The following is a 13347-nucleotide window of genomic DNA, read 5'->3' on the forward strand; positions in this document are numbered from 1 at the left end:
CTTCTCTGCAATTCTCTCACGGGAGGAGCCCTGCCAGGGTGCGAAGAACCCCCTAAGGAGGCCAGCGTGGTTTTACTGACAGGCACGACATAAGGAGAGGCAGCTGTGCCGCCCTGAGTGGAGAGAAGGAAGGTGAGAGAGAGTAGAGCCTGCAATGAGGAAGAAAGATGGTCTACGAAATGGGGAGAGGCCCCTGGGGTGAGCTAGGCAACGCTGGCATGTGCAGCAAGAGTAACAGGGAGCATTTGTACAGTCTGCATGCCGTGCACTTACTCTCGGAAATCTAACGGCAGCCCAGTGGGGCGGAGTCTGTTATTATTCCCACTCGACAGCTGAGCAAGGGAGGCACAGAGCCTCGGAGCAACCTGCCCGCCGTCACACAGCCAGTGAGTGTCGGAGCTGGGCTTCCGGCCAAGGCACTTTGGCTCTGCCCGTCTCCGTGGGACTGGCTCTTGGTGTGGGGACTGGGGGGGAGGCGAGTTTCGTGCTGGGGATCGTGAGGCAGCAGCAAAGGGGGCAGAGAGCACTCGGGAGCCTGGAAGCCTTGGTCGCCCTGAACTTGCAAAAATCCTCAGAATGGAAACGAGAAGTTGCGGCAATCCTATGAAACACTTACGAAGGTCCATAGGTGTGGTTTATGTTCAGTAATAATAATGACGATAAAGTTATCTACATTCACTGGGCCCATGTTATAAGCTAGGTGTTCTGTATTTAATATCTCATCAAATCTACATTACACCCCTATGTGGTAGGGGCAATTGCAATTTCATTTTATACAAAAGGGAAACGAGGCTGAGAGTGACCCACCCCAGGTCTCACAGCTAGGTGGTGGCAGAACCAGGAGAGTCGCCCTGGCCTGTGTGCCTCCAGATCTCTGGGCCCCACGCCGCTGCCCCCGGCCACCCTGAGGACCCTGCCGGCTGCGGCTGGTTGCATACCTAGCAGCAGAGCGTGCTGAGCCTGCGTCCTCTCCTGCTCCCCCTGGAGCTCTTGCCGGACCTTCTCCTCCAAGGCCTGGAGCTCTAGCTGGTGTGCCTGGTGCTGCATCTGGAGGCTGTGGCTGGATTCCTTTTTCAAGAGCTCTTCTGTGGCCTGTGGGAAAAAGTGGAAGGAAGGAGGCATAAAAGTGGGCACAGAGGGGAGACCTAGCCCCTCTGCTAAGCTCCTCTTCCACGCTGGGGCTCAGCTGAGCACTTGCCATTCCCTGGTAGAGGGCTTATCAGCCTCCTCCCCAACCTCTCTGGGATGGCAGTGATGGCATGGCCACAGCAGCTGTTTTGTACCACGAGAACATGACCCTGGTCCACAGCTGGCTGGGCCAGAGTGGACCCCTCTTCCAAGCTGGACCATCACTGGGGATTTGGTGTTAGGAGGTGGGAAGAGAGAGAACAAGAAAGAGGGAGAAACAGACAGACACTGACTACATGTCCTCCAGTTTAACACATTCAGGAAAACAGCCCTGCTGGGACCTTGATATTAGGGCTTCTGACCTTCAGGACTGTAGTTTAACTGTGTTAAGCCACCAACATCATGGTCATTTGTTACAGCAGCAATAGGAAACTAATAGAGTTTCTTTCTTTCTTTCTTTCTTTCTTTCTTTCTTTCTTTCTTTCTTTCTTTCTTTCTTAAGAGTTTATTTATTTATTTTTAGAGAGAAAGGAAGGGAGGGATAAAGAGAGAGAGAAGCATCAATATGTGGTTGCCTCTCACATGCCCCCTCCTGGAGACCTGGCTTGCAACTCAGGCATTTGCCTTGACTGGGAATCAAACCAGTGACCCTTTGGTTCTCAGACTGGTGCTCAATCCACTGAGCCACACCAGCCAGGACTTCTTTCTTTTCTTTTCTTTCTTTTTCTTCCCCCCAGAAGAGAGTTCCAGTTAATATATAGCCCCACTTTTCAAATGAGCAAACTGAGGCTGGGAGAGATCAATTTAATTTTCCAAGGTCACACAGAAAAGATGCAGAAATCATCAACCCCTCCCTCCTCTCCCTTTTTTCCCTTAAACAGAGGAGGAGCTGGGCTCGGAAAGGAGAAGTGACCTGCTGACTGAAGACAGTCACTGTGGAGGCCACATGGTGACCCTGGGGCTGCACTGTCCGGGGCACAAGCCTTTCCAGTCCCTCGTGCAACCTCTGGGAACAGTGAGAAATGCCTTTCACCAAATGCAGAGCCCTCCCCGCCCCAGGGGTGGACAGAGACATCTGGAGCCTGGGGCAGCTGCATGAATGCAGCAGCGCCTTGCCTCACCTTCTGAGAGAGTAGAAGGTAGGAGGCGATAAATGAACTGTGTTCGAGCCTCCCTGTGGAGGGCCTGACCCTCACCACAGCTCTCCAGGCCTTCTGGAAGGTCTTTGCTGCTGAGCTGGCCTTTCTCAACTCTGGGCTGCCCTCCCCCTCTTTAGCTGCTGGGCTGAGCCTGAACCCCCAGCATGCACTGTGTCCAGCATGGCCCAAGTTAGGAAAGAAAACTATCCTTATGTTACCCAGGTCACATGCGGGTCAGGAAAACAGCACCAGAAACCCAACAGACCTAAGCCTGAATCCTTGTTTTGCCACTTCTAGCTGTGGGACCCAGAGAAACGGCTGAAGCTGAGCCTCTGTCCTCAGCTGGAAAAGGGAATATGATAATAATGACCTTGACAGACGATTCTAGGGGCTGGGATGATGTCCGAGAGGCACCCTGTAAGCTGCGTGGCCGGGGCTCAGTCGCTGGCGGGCTTCACGGTCAGCTCCCTTACCTTGAGTTCCTGGTTTTTGGCTTTTTCAAGCAGGCGGAGGGCCCGCTGGTGGGACACCTCCAGCTGGGCCCTCCCGGCCTGGTGCTGCTGGACGGTCTCCTGGAGCTCGCGCTGCAGCTTCTCCCTCTCCTGGTCCGAGAGCCGCCGGAGCTCCTGCAGGTCCTGCCTGTAGCTGCTGGCGCACTGCTCCAGGGCCTGCTGCATCTGAGACACCTGCCCGCGGGCCGGGCAGCCTGCCCTCAGCTGAATCCCCTCCCACCTCCCGGGTTGCCTAGAAAGAGGCTTTCTGAATGTCTGCCTGACCCAGCTGGGCCTCCTCTGCCTGTGGGAGCTCTGAGGGGCGGGAACCTCAAGCTGCAAGAATTGGGGACTGTCAGGCCTCCTGGGGCCACAGATGCTGGGCAAGAGCAGAGCAGGACTGGGACACAGGCCACCCCAGAGAGATCAAGAGGGCGGCAGAGTGCCCCTCCCCAGAGGCCCACGTGGCCTCCCTCCCCTCCTTCAGCTGCTCGCTCAGCTCTGCTTCTTGCTGAGGCCTCCAGGGCAAGGCCATGTGGTGCTGTACCCCCTCCCTCATCACCAGCCAGCCGCCGCCCCCCCCCCCCCCCCCGTCCCTGCTGTTCCACACTGCCATTTGTCCTTCTTCCTGAGCCCTCCTCCTCTGCTCGTGTATGATGTATGGGCTTTACTTATTTCTTACGTCTATTCTTGATGGTTTGCACCCACCTGCCCTGCTAAAATATAAGCACTTTCATGTAGGACTTTTTCCTGGCTTGCTCACGGATAAACCCCGAGCACCTGGAGGTGTTCCTGGCTCACAGTGGGGTGGGGGGGGGGGCTCACGAGCCACACAGGTGTGGAGGGAATGAATAAACAGAATTAAGAACCCCACCTGGCCCTGGGCCTAGAAAGCCCGCCACAGCACGGGCATGAGTCGGGCCCCACAGGCGTCAGGAAGCACGAGGAGGAGGAGGCGGGTCTCACCGGGCACGGGGGCACATCCCCATCGCAGCTGCCCTCCTACCTGGGCCTGCAGCCTGGCCTTCTGGCCCTGCCACTCCTCCCGCAGGCGCCGGATTTCAGGGGCCTTCTCCTTCAGCAGGGAGCCCAGGGGAGACTGTGGGCCCCCTCCTTCCTCCAGGGGCACCGGGACCCTTCGGCGATATGGAAGCCAGAGTCACGAAAGATCCTAGGCTAGAGACAGTATGGTCCCCGCCCCCCCCCCCGGCGACATCTCAATCACTGGGCCAGGGGAGCTCCCACGGCAGGTGGTGGAGTGAAAAGCATCTTCTTTGGATTAAAAATAGCCTGATGCACAAGGTCGAAGTGTCATTGCCCGTGGGATACAGTCAGGATACGGCTGGACCCTCCTGGTAGCTGTTTTAGTGGGCCCTTAATACATGATGACCACCCGACAGGGTGACTGAGCTTAGTCACTTCTGCGGGGTCCTTGGGGGCCCCCCTCTGGAGGAAGAGGTCTCCATGGTCTAATTTCACAGCTCTTCCTGCTTAGGAGAAAACTGCAACAATAATGCTTCACTTGAATCCAGTACTTTACGCCTTTCAAAGCATGCTCTTAACTTTCCCTGGCTGCCCCCAAGTAAATGTGGGGGATGATAAACAGGCCTTCACCATGTAGCAGGGACAGGAAGATGCCTGTTTAAAGCTGCAGTCATTTCTGCATTCTAGAACAGGTGCCCACAAGTGTCTTTGGAGAGACCTTCCAACCCCCAATTCTGAACTCATGAACCAGCTGAGAAATTCAAATGTAGCCGGCTGAGGCTGTAATGGTAAGTATTTACCCCGTTTAACAATGGAAAAGGATGTCACTGAGTGGACGGGTGGACGTCTCAGGGCAGAGGTTGCTGAAATGTAAATGGTGCTTTGCTCCCTCTGGCAAGGACACAGGCCAGGGGGCCAGAGCCTAGGAAGGCAGGGCCCTGGATAATGAAGAAAGGCCACGGGAGGGGGGTGGGCCTGGCTTGGAAGAGGCGACAAGGCTCAGCCACACGGGCACAGGCTGGGGGTTGAGGGGACTCTGAGAGGAAAGGAAGGATGCCAGGAGCAGCCCAACAACGTGGTTAAAAGCTTGCGTGCTAGAGCCAGACTGCTCAAGTTCAAGTTCAAGCTTTACTGCATACGTGACCTTGGGCAAGATCTTTAAGCTCTCTGGGCCCAAGTTTCCTCCTCTATGGGGTAGTTACGTCTTCCTGGTGCGTTGCCCCTTTACCATCATGAGATATCCCCTGTAAAACCCTGCTGCTACTCTTTGTTCTGAGGCCTATGTTGACAGTCCAGCCGCATTAGCCTCCGCACGTTTGATGCTAGCCTGTACAACTCTTCCCACCCTCTCGCCTTCGAGCCCGTGCGTGCCCGCATCGGGGCTGCCACGGCAGGGCACCTCAGGCTGGGGTGCTGAAAAAGCACACGTTTAGTTTTTCCCAGTTCTGGAGGCTAGAAGTCCAAGATCAAGGTGTCCGAGGGTTTGGTTTCTTCGAGGCTTACAGAGAGCCACCTTCCCATCATGCCCTCACACGGTGGCCCCTTCGTGTTACCTGTGTGCCACCCTCCTCTTCACATAGGGCACCCGTCCTATTGGAGGAGGGTCACGCCAGTGACCCCATTTTTAACCCAGTCCCCTCTTTAAAGACCCCATCTGTACATACAGTTGAATTCGGAGGTGCCGTGGGCTAGGGTCTCAACATATGAATTAGGGGGGGCACAATGCAGCTCGTAACAATGTCTTTCTATTTCCATGTCTCTTTGTGGGTAGTGGATAGTAATCTCTTGCTGTTCTCCCCTCTCTGACAGTCTCTTTGAGATGGTGTGTTTGTTTCATTTACATTCTAGTTATTGAGATGGTTGGGCTTAAATCTCGCCATTTATTTCGCATTTCCCCAGTCTTTTTTCTTTTTTTTTTTTAAGATTTTATTTATTTATTTTTAGAGAGGGAAGGGAAGGAGATAGAGAGAAACATCAGTGTGCGGTTGCTGGGGGTCATGGCCTGCAACCCAGGCATGTACCCTGACTGGGAATCGAACCTGCGACACTTAGGTTCGCAGCCCGCGCTCAATCCACTGAGCTATGCCGGCCAGGGTCCCCAGTCCTTTTTCTTATTGTTGTTCTGTTCTTCCTTTTCTGCAGTTTGTATCCCCAACTTATCACAGTCTATGTAGTGTTAACAGGGTACCTCTTCATGTGAAATGTGAATCCCTTACAAAGTATAATTCCTTCTGTCCCACTGCTGGCCCTGGGCCAGGGCGGTCATGTACTGTCCAACCACTGTGCGTGCACTGTGAGCCCCGGGACACGATGTCAGTGTTACCGTTATCATCCATAAGCGGCTCAGTGTCTTTCAAAGGAATTAAGAGGAGAAACAGTCGTCTTTTATATTTTCTTACACGTGTACCATTGCTGACACTCTTAATTTTTGCCTGTAGATGTAAGCTTAAATCTGGTGTCATTTCCTTTCACCATTTATCATGTTGCAGGTTGGCTGATGAAAAGTTATGTACCTGGAAATGTTGCTATTTCGCTCCTAGTTTTGAAGGATATTTGCAATGACCCCCTTCCACTGCCCCCCATTCCCTCACATCCCAAGGATCCCATCCCATCCTGCCACCCACCATCACAAAGCCAGTCACAGCCAACCCTCCCGATTTCCTCCTTCCCCACCCATTCAAATTCATTTTGCCCCGGCCAGTGTGGCTCACTTGGTTGGAGCACCCTCCTAGAATCTGAAAGGTCGCAGGTTCAATTCCTGGTCAGGGCACATGCCTCGGTTGCAGGGTTGGTCCCCTGTTGGGGCGCATACGAGAGGCAACCCATTGATGTTTCTCTCCCTCTCTCCCTCCCTTCCCCTCTCTCTAAAATCAATAAGCACACCCTTGGGTGAGGATTAAAATAAACAAAAGCAAAAAAACAACCGATCCTGACCTGCTCTCCCCTACCTTAAGTCACAGCCAATGGGAAAGCCGCCCCCTTTTAGCCAGCAGGACAAGAAGCCCAGTTTCGTCACCGTCATCCTTCCTGGGGCAACCGCTGGCTGTGCAACCCCGCCCCCAAAGGAACCGCTGCATTGGTGTCGTCCCGCAGTCCCTGACTTTAGGTCTCAGACGACTTTCTCTTCCTTCCTCCTCACTACTTAGCTCTTCAGCTCCCAGCGAAACCCCGTGTGAGCAACCTCCAGAGCCCCACCTCCTCATTTGCTTCTATACTGAGGACACCCCCTCACCAGTATAGCCACCATGGGAGACAAAGCAAGGCTATTGCAGTGTCCACCTTCTGCCAGCCTGCCCAGCATGCTCTCCCTGGGAGAGTCTGTCCACAATGATCCTATTTAGTCCACAGGGTTTGGGCACAGCTAACTCTGCCCCCATTCCCAGCTTGCCCCATGCCCCAGGGAAGGACATGGGATACCTGCCTGCCAATCAGAGCCCTCTATCTGCCAAACCGGAATGACTGGCTTAGGAATGGACATGTGACCCAAGCTGGGCTCCTTAAAGACCTCTTTGACATCGCTGCTGGTATTTTCTGGGGAAAAGAAAGGGAAAGAAAGAGCTTTCCCTCTGGAATCATGAGTTCTAAACAGGACAATGTTTGTGGCTGCCCCTGGTAAAGTGGTGGTTCTAGGACTTCCCCGGGGGGCCTGACTCCAGAGGCCTCCTTGCCCTCTTCAGCTGGCGTCCTTAATGCCCAGACGCTGACACGGAACCTGGAGGGTGCTACGGGAGGATCGTTAGCTGGAGCGTTCATTCGACTAGAGGTTGCCTGACACGGCCACGGATGGGTTCATGGGCGTAGATTCTGTTCCCCAGGGCTGGCGTCTGAATGTTTGTGGTCCTTCAACCTTTATATGTTTTACCCTATTGTCCAATGAGACGGAGGATTTAACAAGTGATTAGGTCATGAAATGGGGCCCCCATGATGGGATTCGTGTGCTCACAGGAAGAGACCTGAGAGAGACACAGCTCTCCCCCCCCCCCCCGCCCCCTGCCGTGTGAGGACACAGAGAGAGGACAGCCATCTGCAAGCCGGGAAGAGAACTTGCACCAGGAAGCGAATAGGCCCACAACTGGACCTTGGGCTCTCCGGCCTCCAGAACCGTGAGAAGTCAATTTCGGCCGCCCAGTCTATGGTGTTTTGTTATAGCAGCTCGAGCTGACAAGACATGAAAAGAGCATATTCTTCTCTGCCCAGTGATATTAGTTTTGGCCATGTGACCTGCTTTGGCCAGGGGAGTGTGGAGAGAAACAAGAGCGTGCATTCTGAGTGTAGGGTTCAAGAGGCATTGCATATTTCCACCAGCCCTTTGAGCTTCTTCTGGTTGCCATGACAACAACATGCCCTGGTCAGGGACTAACCCTCTGGCCTCCATCTCAGAGTGAGAGGGCCTGTGGAGCAGACGGACTCTACCCACGGTCCCAGGCAGGCAGTGACACCTGACCCTCAGCCGCATAAGCCCAGCAGAGCCTGGCAGAGCCAAGAGTCAAGGTGGCTAGCCTATGAACTAAAAATTACTGATATTTTGAGAATGCTTGTTACAGCAGCAAAAGGTGACTAATACAGCTGATACAGACAGGGGATACCTCCTTGGGGACAAAGCTCCTTTGTCTCCCCTAGTTAAAGAACACTTGGAAGGACAGGAAGCAGAGGTTGGGGCCAGCCCATGTTTGCGTTTTGGGCAGGTTTACTGACATTTTTAAGTTTCAGGTTCTTAATCTATAAAATGGCCTTTCAGGGTTGGTGTGGCAAGTACATGTGACACTTTAGGGAAAGCCCACAGCTGTGCTGAAGACATATGAGACATGCCTGTTCCCTCCTTAAGCATGGTGCAGAGAACAGTGATAATTCCTTGAGGACTGACTGAATGAATGAATGAACGAACGAATGAATGAACGAACCCTTCCCAATCCGAGTCCTCATTTGTGGGCGCCCTCAGACATGTGCATGTCCCCCTGTACCTGTCCTCTTCGTCACTGCTGGCTCCTTCTTTAGCGGCGATCTTATCTTCATACTCTTCTCCCCTGGGCAGGGTCTGAGGAGGCTCATTCAGCACCAAGCATGGATCCTAAGGCAAAAACAGTCGCAAGATGAGACTAAGTGCAATTTCCTGATCCAAGCTGTGGCTTATCAACGCAGAGACCAGAGGAGAAAGAGCCCCAGCAACCCAGCCCTGGAGCTTGGCTCGCAGGCCTGGAAGACAAGGCCCGTGACGCATCAGCACCTGGCTCAGCGGCTTGCCTTAGGAGCCAGATCAGGTCCTCGTGTCCTGCTTTCCAGGTGACCAAGCATTTCACAGGCTGACGAAACTAAGACACAGAGAGTGTAAGGAACATGTCCCGGGTCCCCCCATCTGCGAGTAGTGGAAATGGGACGTGCCATCAGGTGACTGGACCCTGAGGCCTGGATGCCCGCCCCCTCGTGATGTGCTCCGTGTATGACCCACAGAGCGAGGGCCTCGCTGGGCCTGCTTCTGGGCTGTTGCAGGGACCAGAGAAGGGTGCCAGCCACAGCCACTGCTCATTGTGATCACACCCAGTCCACAGGTGGCAGTCTGTGACGTCTCACTGCAAACATCAGAAAGCATGGCACCTGCTGAGAGACGTGGGGTGTGGTGGGAAGAGAAGACCAAGGAAACTGTGAATTAACACTGAGGCTCTGGGATTTTCTGTGAATTGAATCTGTTCACGTCATTCTCCCCTTTGCACAGAGATATGGAGGTGAGAAAGACTTTCTTAATTTGATTTTTCCATTTGTCAGGGTAACTATTGACCATGAAAACAGTAGAGCAAGACAGACCAGGAACAGATTTCTTTGTTCAGCAGCCCCCCTACCCTGCCCCCAGTGGCAGGGCCCAGTGAGCCTGGTTCAGGGCTGCGCCCTCTCAGAAAGGACGCTCCTGACCAGCTTACAACCTTCACGTGGAGCTGAGGCTAAAAGGCATTGTGGGCATTAAAAGCATGTCAGAGATCTCTGATTCCTATAAAACCCAGAAGCAAATATCATAGCCGAAGCAAAACAGCTTTGGGAGACACAGTTATAAATACAAGTTTGGCATAATACAGAAAAAAATTGCACCACATACGTGGAACCACCACCGCCGAAAGTCAGAACAGCATAATGCTACCATGTCAGTAAATAGATGATGATTAAAGTTAATTAGGTTCAGGTTTCCAAAGGAAGACTGGAAGTTATAAGGACATTTTGGTAAATAGAAAGCATAAAATGCGTTGGTCAAAATAAAATTGTACCAGTCATCATGAAACACATGAACTGGCTGATTTCTTTTGTCATGGGTAGCTATCCTGATAAAAGAAAGTGTTCATTAAAACACTCTAATAGCCCTGGCTGGGTGGCTCAGCTGGTTGGACATTGTCCAGCAAACCACAAGATTGCTGGTTCGATTCCTGGTTGGGGCACACGTCTAGGCTGCAGATTCGGCCCCTGGATGGGGCAATACAGAAGGCAACCGATTGATGTTTCTCTTTGGCATCCCTGTTTTTCTTCTCCCTCTCTTTCTCCCTCCCTTCCCTCCTCTCAAAATAAAAATGAATAAATAAAGTTTAGCAAAAGCACTCTCATAATGAACCTGTAGGCATCTAACAATACAGCCTGAAAACATACAGCAAAATGTTCAGAACTGTAGGAAAAAATGGGCAAACGCATAACTATAAGGGGAGATTTTAATACACTCCTCTCAGAAACCAATACAACAGGCAGACACAATGCACTAGCGTATGGAAGATTCGGACATGATTAAAAAGCTAAAACTAAACAACTAAAAAAAAGAGCCTACTAATCACTGCTAACATTTAAATGGTGCTTAGGGTGTGCCAGGTCCTCCACATCTGAGGGGGGCACTGTGGTCCCATTTCAAAGGTGAAGAACAAAGGCAAGAGAGGATCCATAACCTGCCCAAGGTCTCATAGTAAGCGTATCACAGAACTAGAATCCAAATATGTGTACTTTAACTACCAACTGAGAACACGCCTTTTTCCTATTATGTAGGGAACATTAAAAAAAAAAAAACTCAAAAAACAAACCCAAAACCCAATCCCACAGCAGGCTACAAAGCAATCGCAACACAGTTCAAAGTGTTGACATTCTGCAGACCGTGTCATCTGGTGACAATGCAACCAAATTAGAAAGCAACAGAAAGTAGGTTATAAAAAAGGTAAAGTTCAAAACTCTGAACTACAGCTAAAGAGAGACACTCCATGGGAGATTTACAGCCTTAAATGTGTATGTAAAAAAAAAAACATTTAAGAAGTTAGAAAAGGAATAACAGAACAAACCTAACGTAGAAGGAAAGAGACATGAAAGATAAAATTAAGGACACAGAGAAAACGGATCTGGCTAACACACTGGGAAGCTGGCTTTTTGAAAAACGCATCACACCGCTGGCAAGCCTGGTGGTCAGGGAGAATGGAAGAACGAACTTGAAGCGACATGAGTCATGGACAGAGATGCCCCGTCCGTTATTATGAAGATGAAAAAGCTTTCAGCTGGACTCCAGGCCACTGTGCAGACTGCGGAACGGAAGGTGTGGGATGTAATTGCTGAGCCGCCTCATCGACCACCTTTAAAGGCCACCTGGGCAGGAGCCCAGCAACGGGAGCGGATGAGAAACGCTGGAAGCGCTGACGATGCACCTGGACGAGGGCCCTGACCCCCGGCTACGCCACACTGGTCTGTTCCCCCACCGTGACGCGTGGGTGCCCGTGACTCTCTGAGGGGGCGGGGAAGACACCGCCGCTCCCACACTGCTGCTGGGGATCAAGGATGGGGAAAGGTCAACGGCTCCTCTCGGGTCTCACGGCCACAGGAAGGTGGCACCAGGACTGGACCCCTGGGTCGTCGGACGCCCATCCTCGTCCTTCCATGTCACCGCTCCGGCACGTGGCTGTGCCGTGTGAGCACGATCGCCAGCTGCCAGGATCAGGACCTGACTGGCTGTCATTTCCAACTGCGTTGTCACAAACACGCTGCTGAGACGTGTCTGCACAACAGACACTCGGAATCAGCCTGAGAGGTGAAGGCTGTTTCCCACACCGACAGGGAGGTAAACTCCGTGATCCTGTGTCTGGTCACGTGTTTCCAGGCCCCAGGACACCAGAGACAGGGGCGTCCTTCCCAAAGGAGGTGAATGTCACCACCCGCCGTCTCCCACAAGTAACTAAACACCCCCATGTTCTTCTAAATCATCCTCCAGCCAAGGCAAAGTTTTGAAGACGTTCTTTTTTTTTTTGTTTAAGATTTTATTTATTTATTTTTTAGAGTGGGAAGGGAGGGAGGAACGGAGAGAGAGAGAAACATCAATGTGCGGTTGCTGGGGGCCATGGCCTGCAACCCAGGCATGTACCGTGACTGGGAATCGAACCTGCAATGCTTTGGTTTGCAGCCCGAGCTCAATCCACTGAGCTACGCCAACCAGGGCTGAAGAAGTTCTTAGTCTAACCTTTTCACTACCAGGACTCAGAACGGTACTCACTGTCTGCTTGTTCACTTGTCATGCCCCGCATCAGTTTGGGTACCAGAAAGCGCTAAACTGCAGCCACACGCAGGTGTGTGAGGAGCAGGAAGGATAAAGACTGATAAAACATGGTTCTTATTTTCAACAAACTTATGGGTCAGGAGGGAGGCCAACAAGCCTTGTAAATGACAAAAACAGCCCCCTCCTCTCTCTCCTACACTTTGTGTACCTGTGTCTTGGATCAAACTACATCATTCAGAAGGAGCTAGGGTGCCATTTAAATATTTCACAAGTGGACTTGGCCATGGAGATCAAGAGTTGGCGGAAAGAAGGCTTTGAAGCCCACTGATACTTGTTTCACTCTTCTCTGCTTGTCCACTTGGACCCACCCCAGCGAGTTCCTCCCGGCGCCACCGCTGACCTGCAAGGGTGTATCCTGAGCTGTCCGCCCCGAACTCACACTCTTGGGGTCCCCATCGGGCATCTTCTCAGGTCCAGCTCGGCGCTCTCTCTAGTGCTAAAGTGACCTGAGCATACATTGTGCTCAGAAAAATAAATAGTTCTCCTTCTCTCCAGCCACCCACCACGAAAGCCTCCTCCCTACTCCTCCCAAGCACGCGGCTGATTATTTTCAGCCTGTGCTCACATTAAGTCTCCAGCTTTCATCTTCCAGGCAGTTAACCTCTTCCGGGTCGTTTCCCTTTCAGAGGGACACCCCCACCCAGGACATCTCCCGGAAGGGAATTGTCTGTCACTCTCAGTCTTTCAAAGGCGCATCATGCACATCTGAAGACAGAACAGCTAATGCAATGGGGTTGTGCTGAAATGATTCCAGGGACTGTGATAGGTACTATAAAGCCATCCTACATTTACAGAATGTTTAATTCAATAGTTTCAAAAAGTGCCTTCGTGTGCTTTCTTCCGTCGATCGCCACAAGTCTCTGTGGCGTAGGGGCGGGATTATTACTGCCACTTTACTAACGAGATGCACTAGAGTGACGTGGCTGACGACACGGGCCCTGGCACTGCTCTTTGGGCCTCAGTTTCCCTGTATGTGAAACGAGAATAATAACTCTTGCCGGATAGGGGTGCTGTGGGACTGTGTAAAGCACGGTGTGCCTGGCTCATGGGC

At 52.3% G+C, this 13347-nt stretch overlaps 1 protein-coding gene across 1 annotated transcript in view; it reads right to left on the bottom strand.

The window, feature by feature from the left end:
- The window catches only part of FAM184B (family with sequence similarity 184 member B), a 70964-nt gene that overhangs the window by 12117 nt on the left and 45500 nt on the right, over positions 1–13347 (bottom strand). Inside the window, exons 8-11 of the mRNA XM_036019144.1 lie at positions 8704–8810; positions 3765–3894; positions 2741–2953; positions 939–1092 (exon numbers count right to left, since the gene is read on the bottom strand). Coding sequence (XP_035875037.1) covers positions 939–1092; positions 2741–2953; positions 3765–3894; positions 8704–8810 — 604 coding nt within the window. The remainder of the gene's footprint in view (positions 1–938; positions 1093–2740; positions 2954–3764; positions 3895–8703; positions 8811–13347) is intronic.

Source organism: Phyllostomus discolor, chromosome 1 (genome assembly GCF_004126475.2).
Source record: "Phyllostomus discolor isolate MPI-MPIP mPhyDis1 chromosome 1, mPhyDis1.pri.v3, whole genome shotgun sequence".
NCBI classification, from domain to species: Eukaryota; Metazoa; Chordata; class Mammalia; order Chiroptera; family Phyllostomidae; genus Phyllostomus; species Phyllostomus discolor.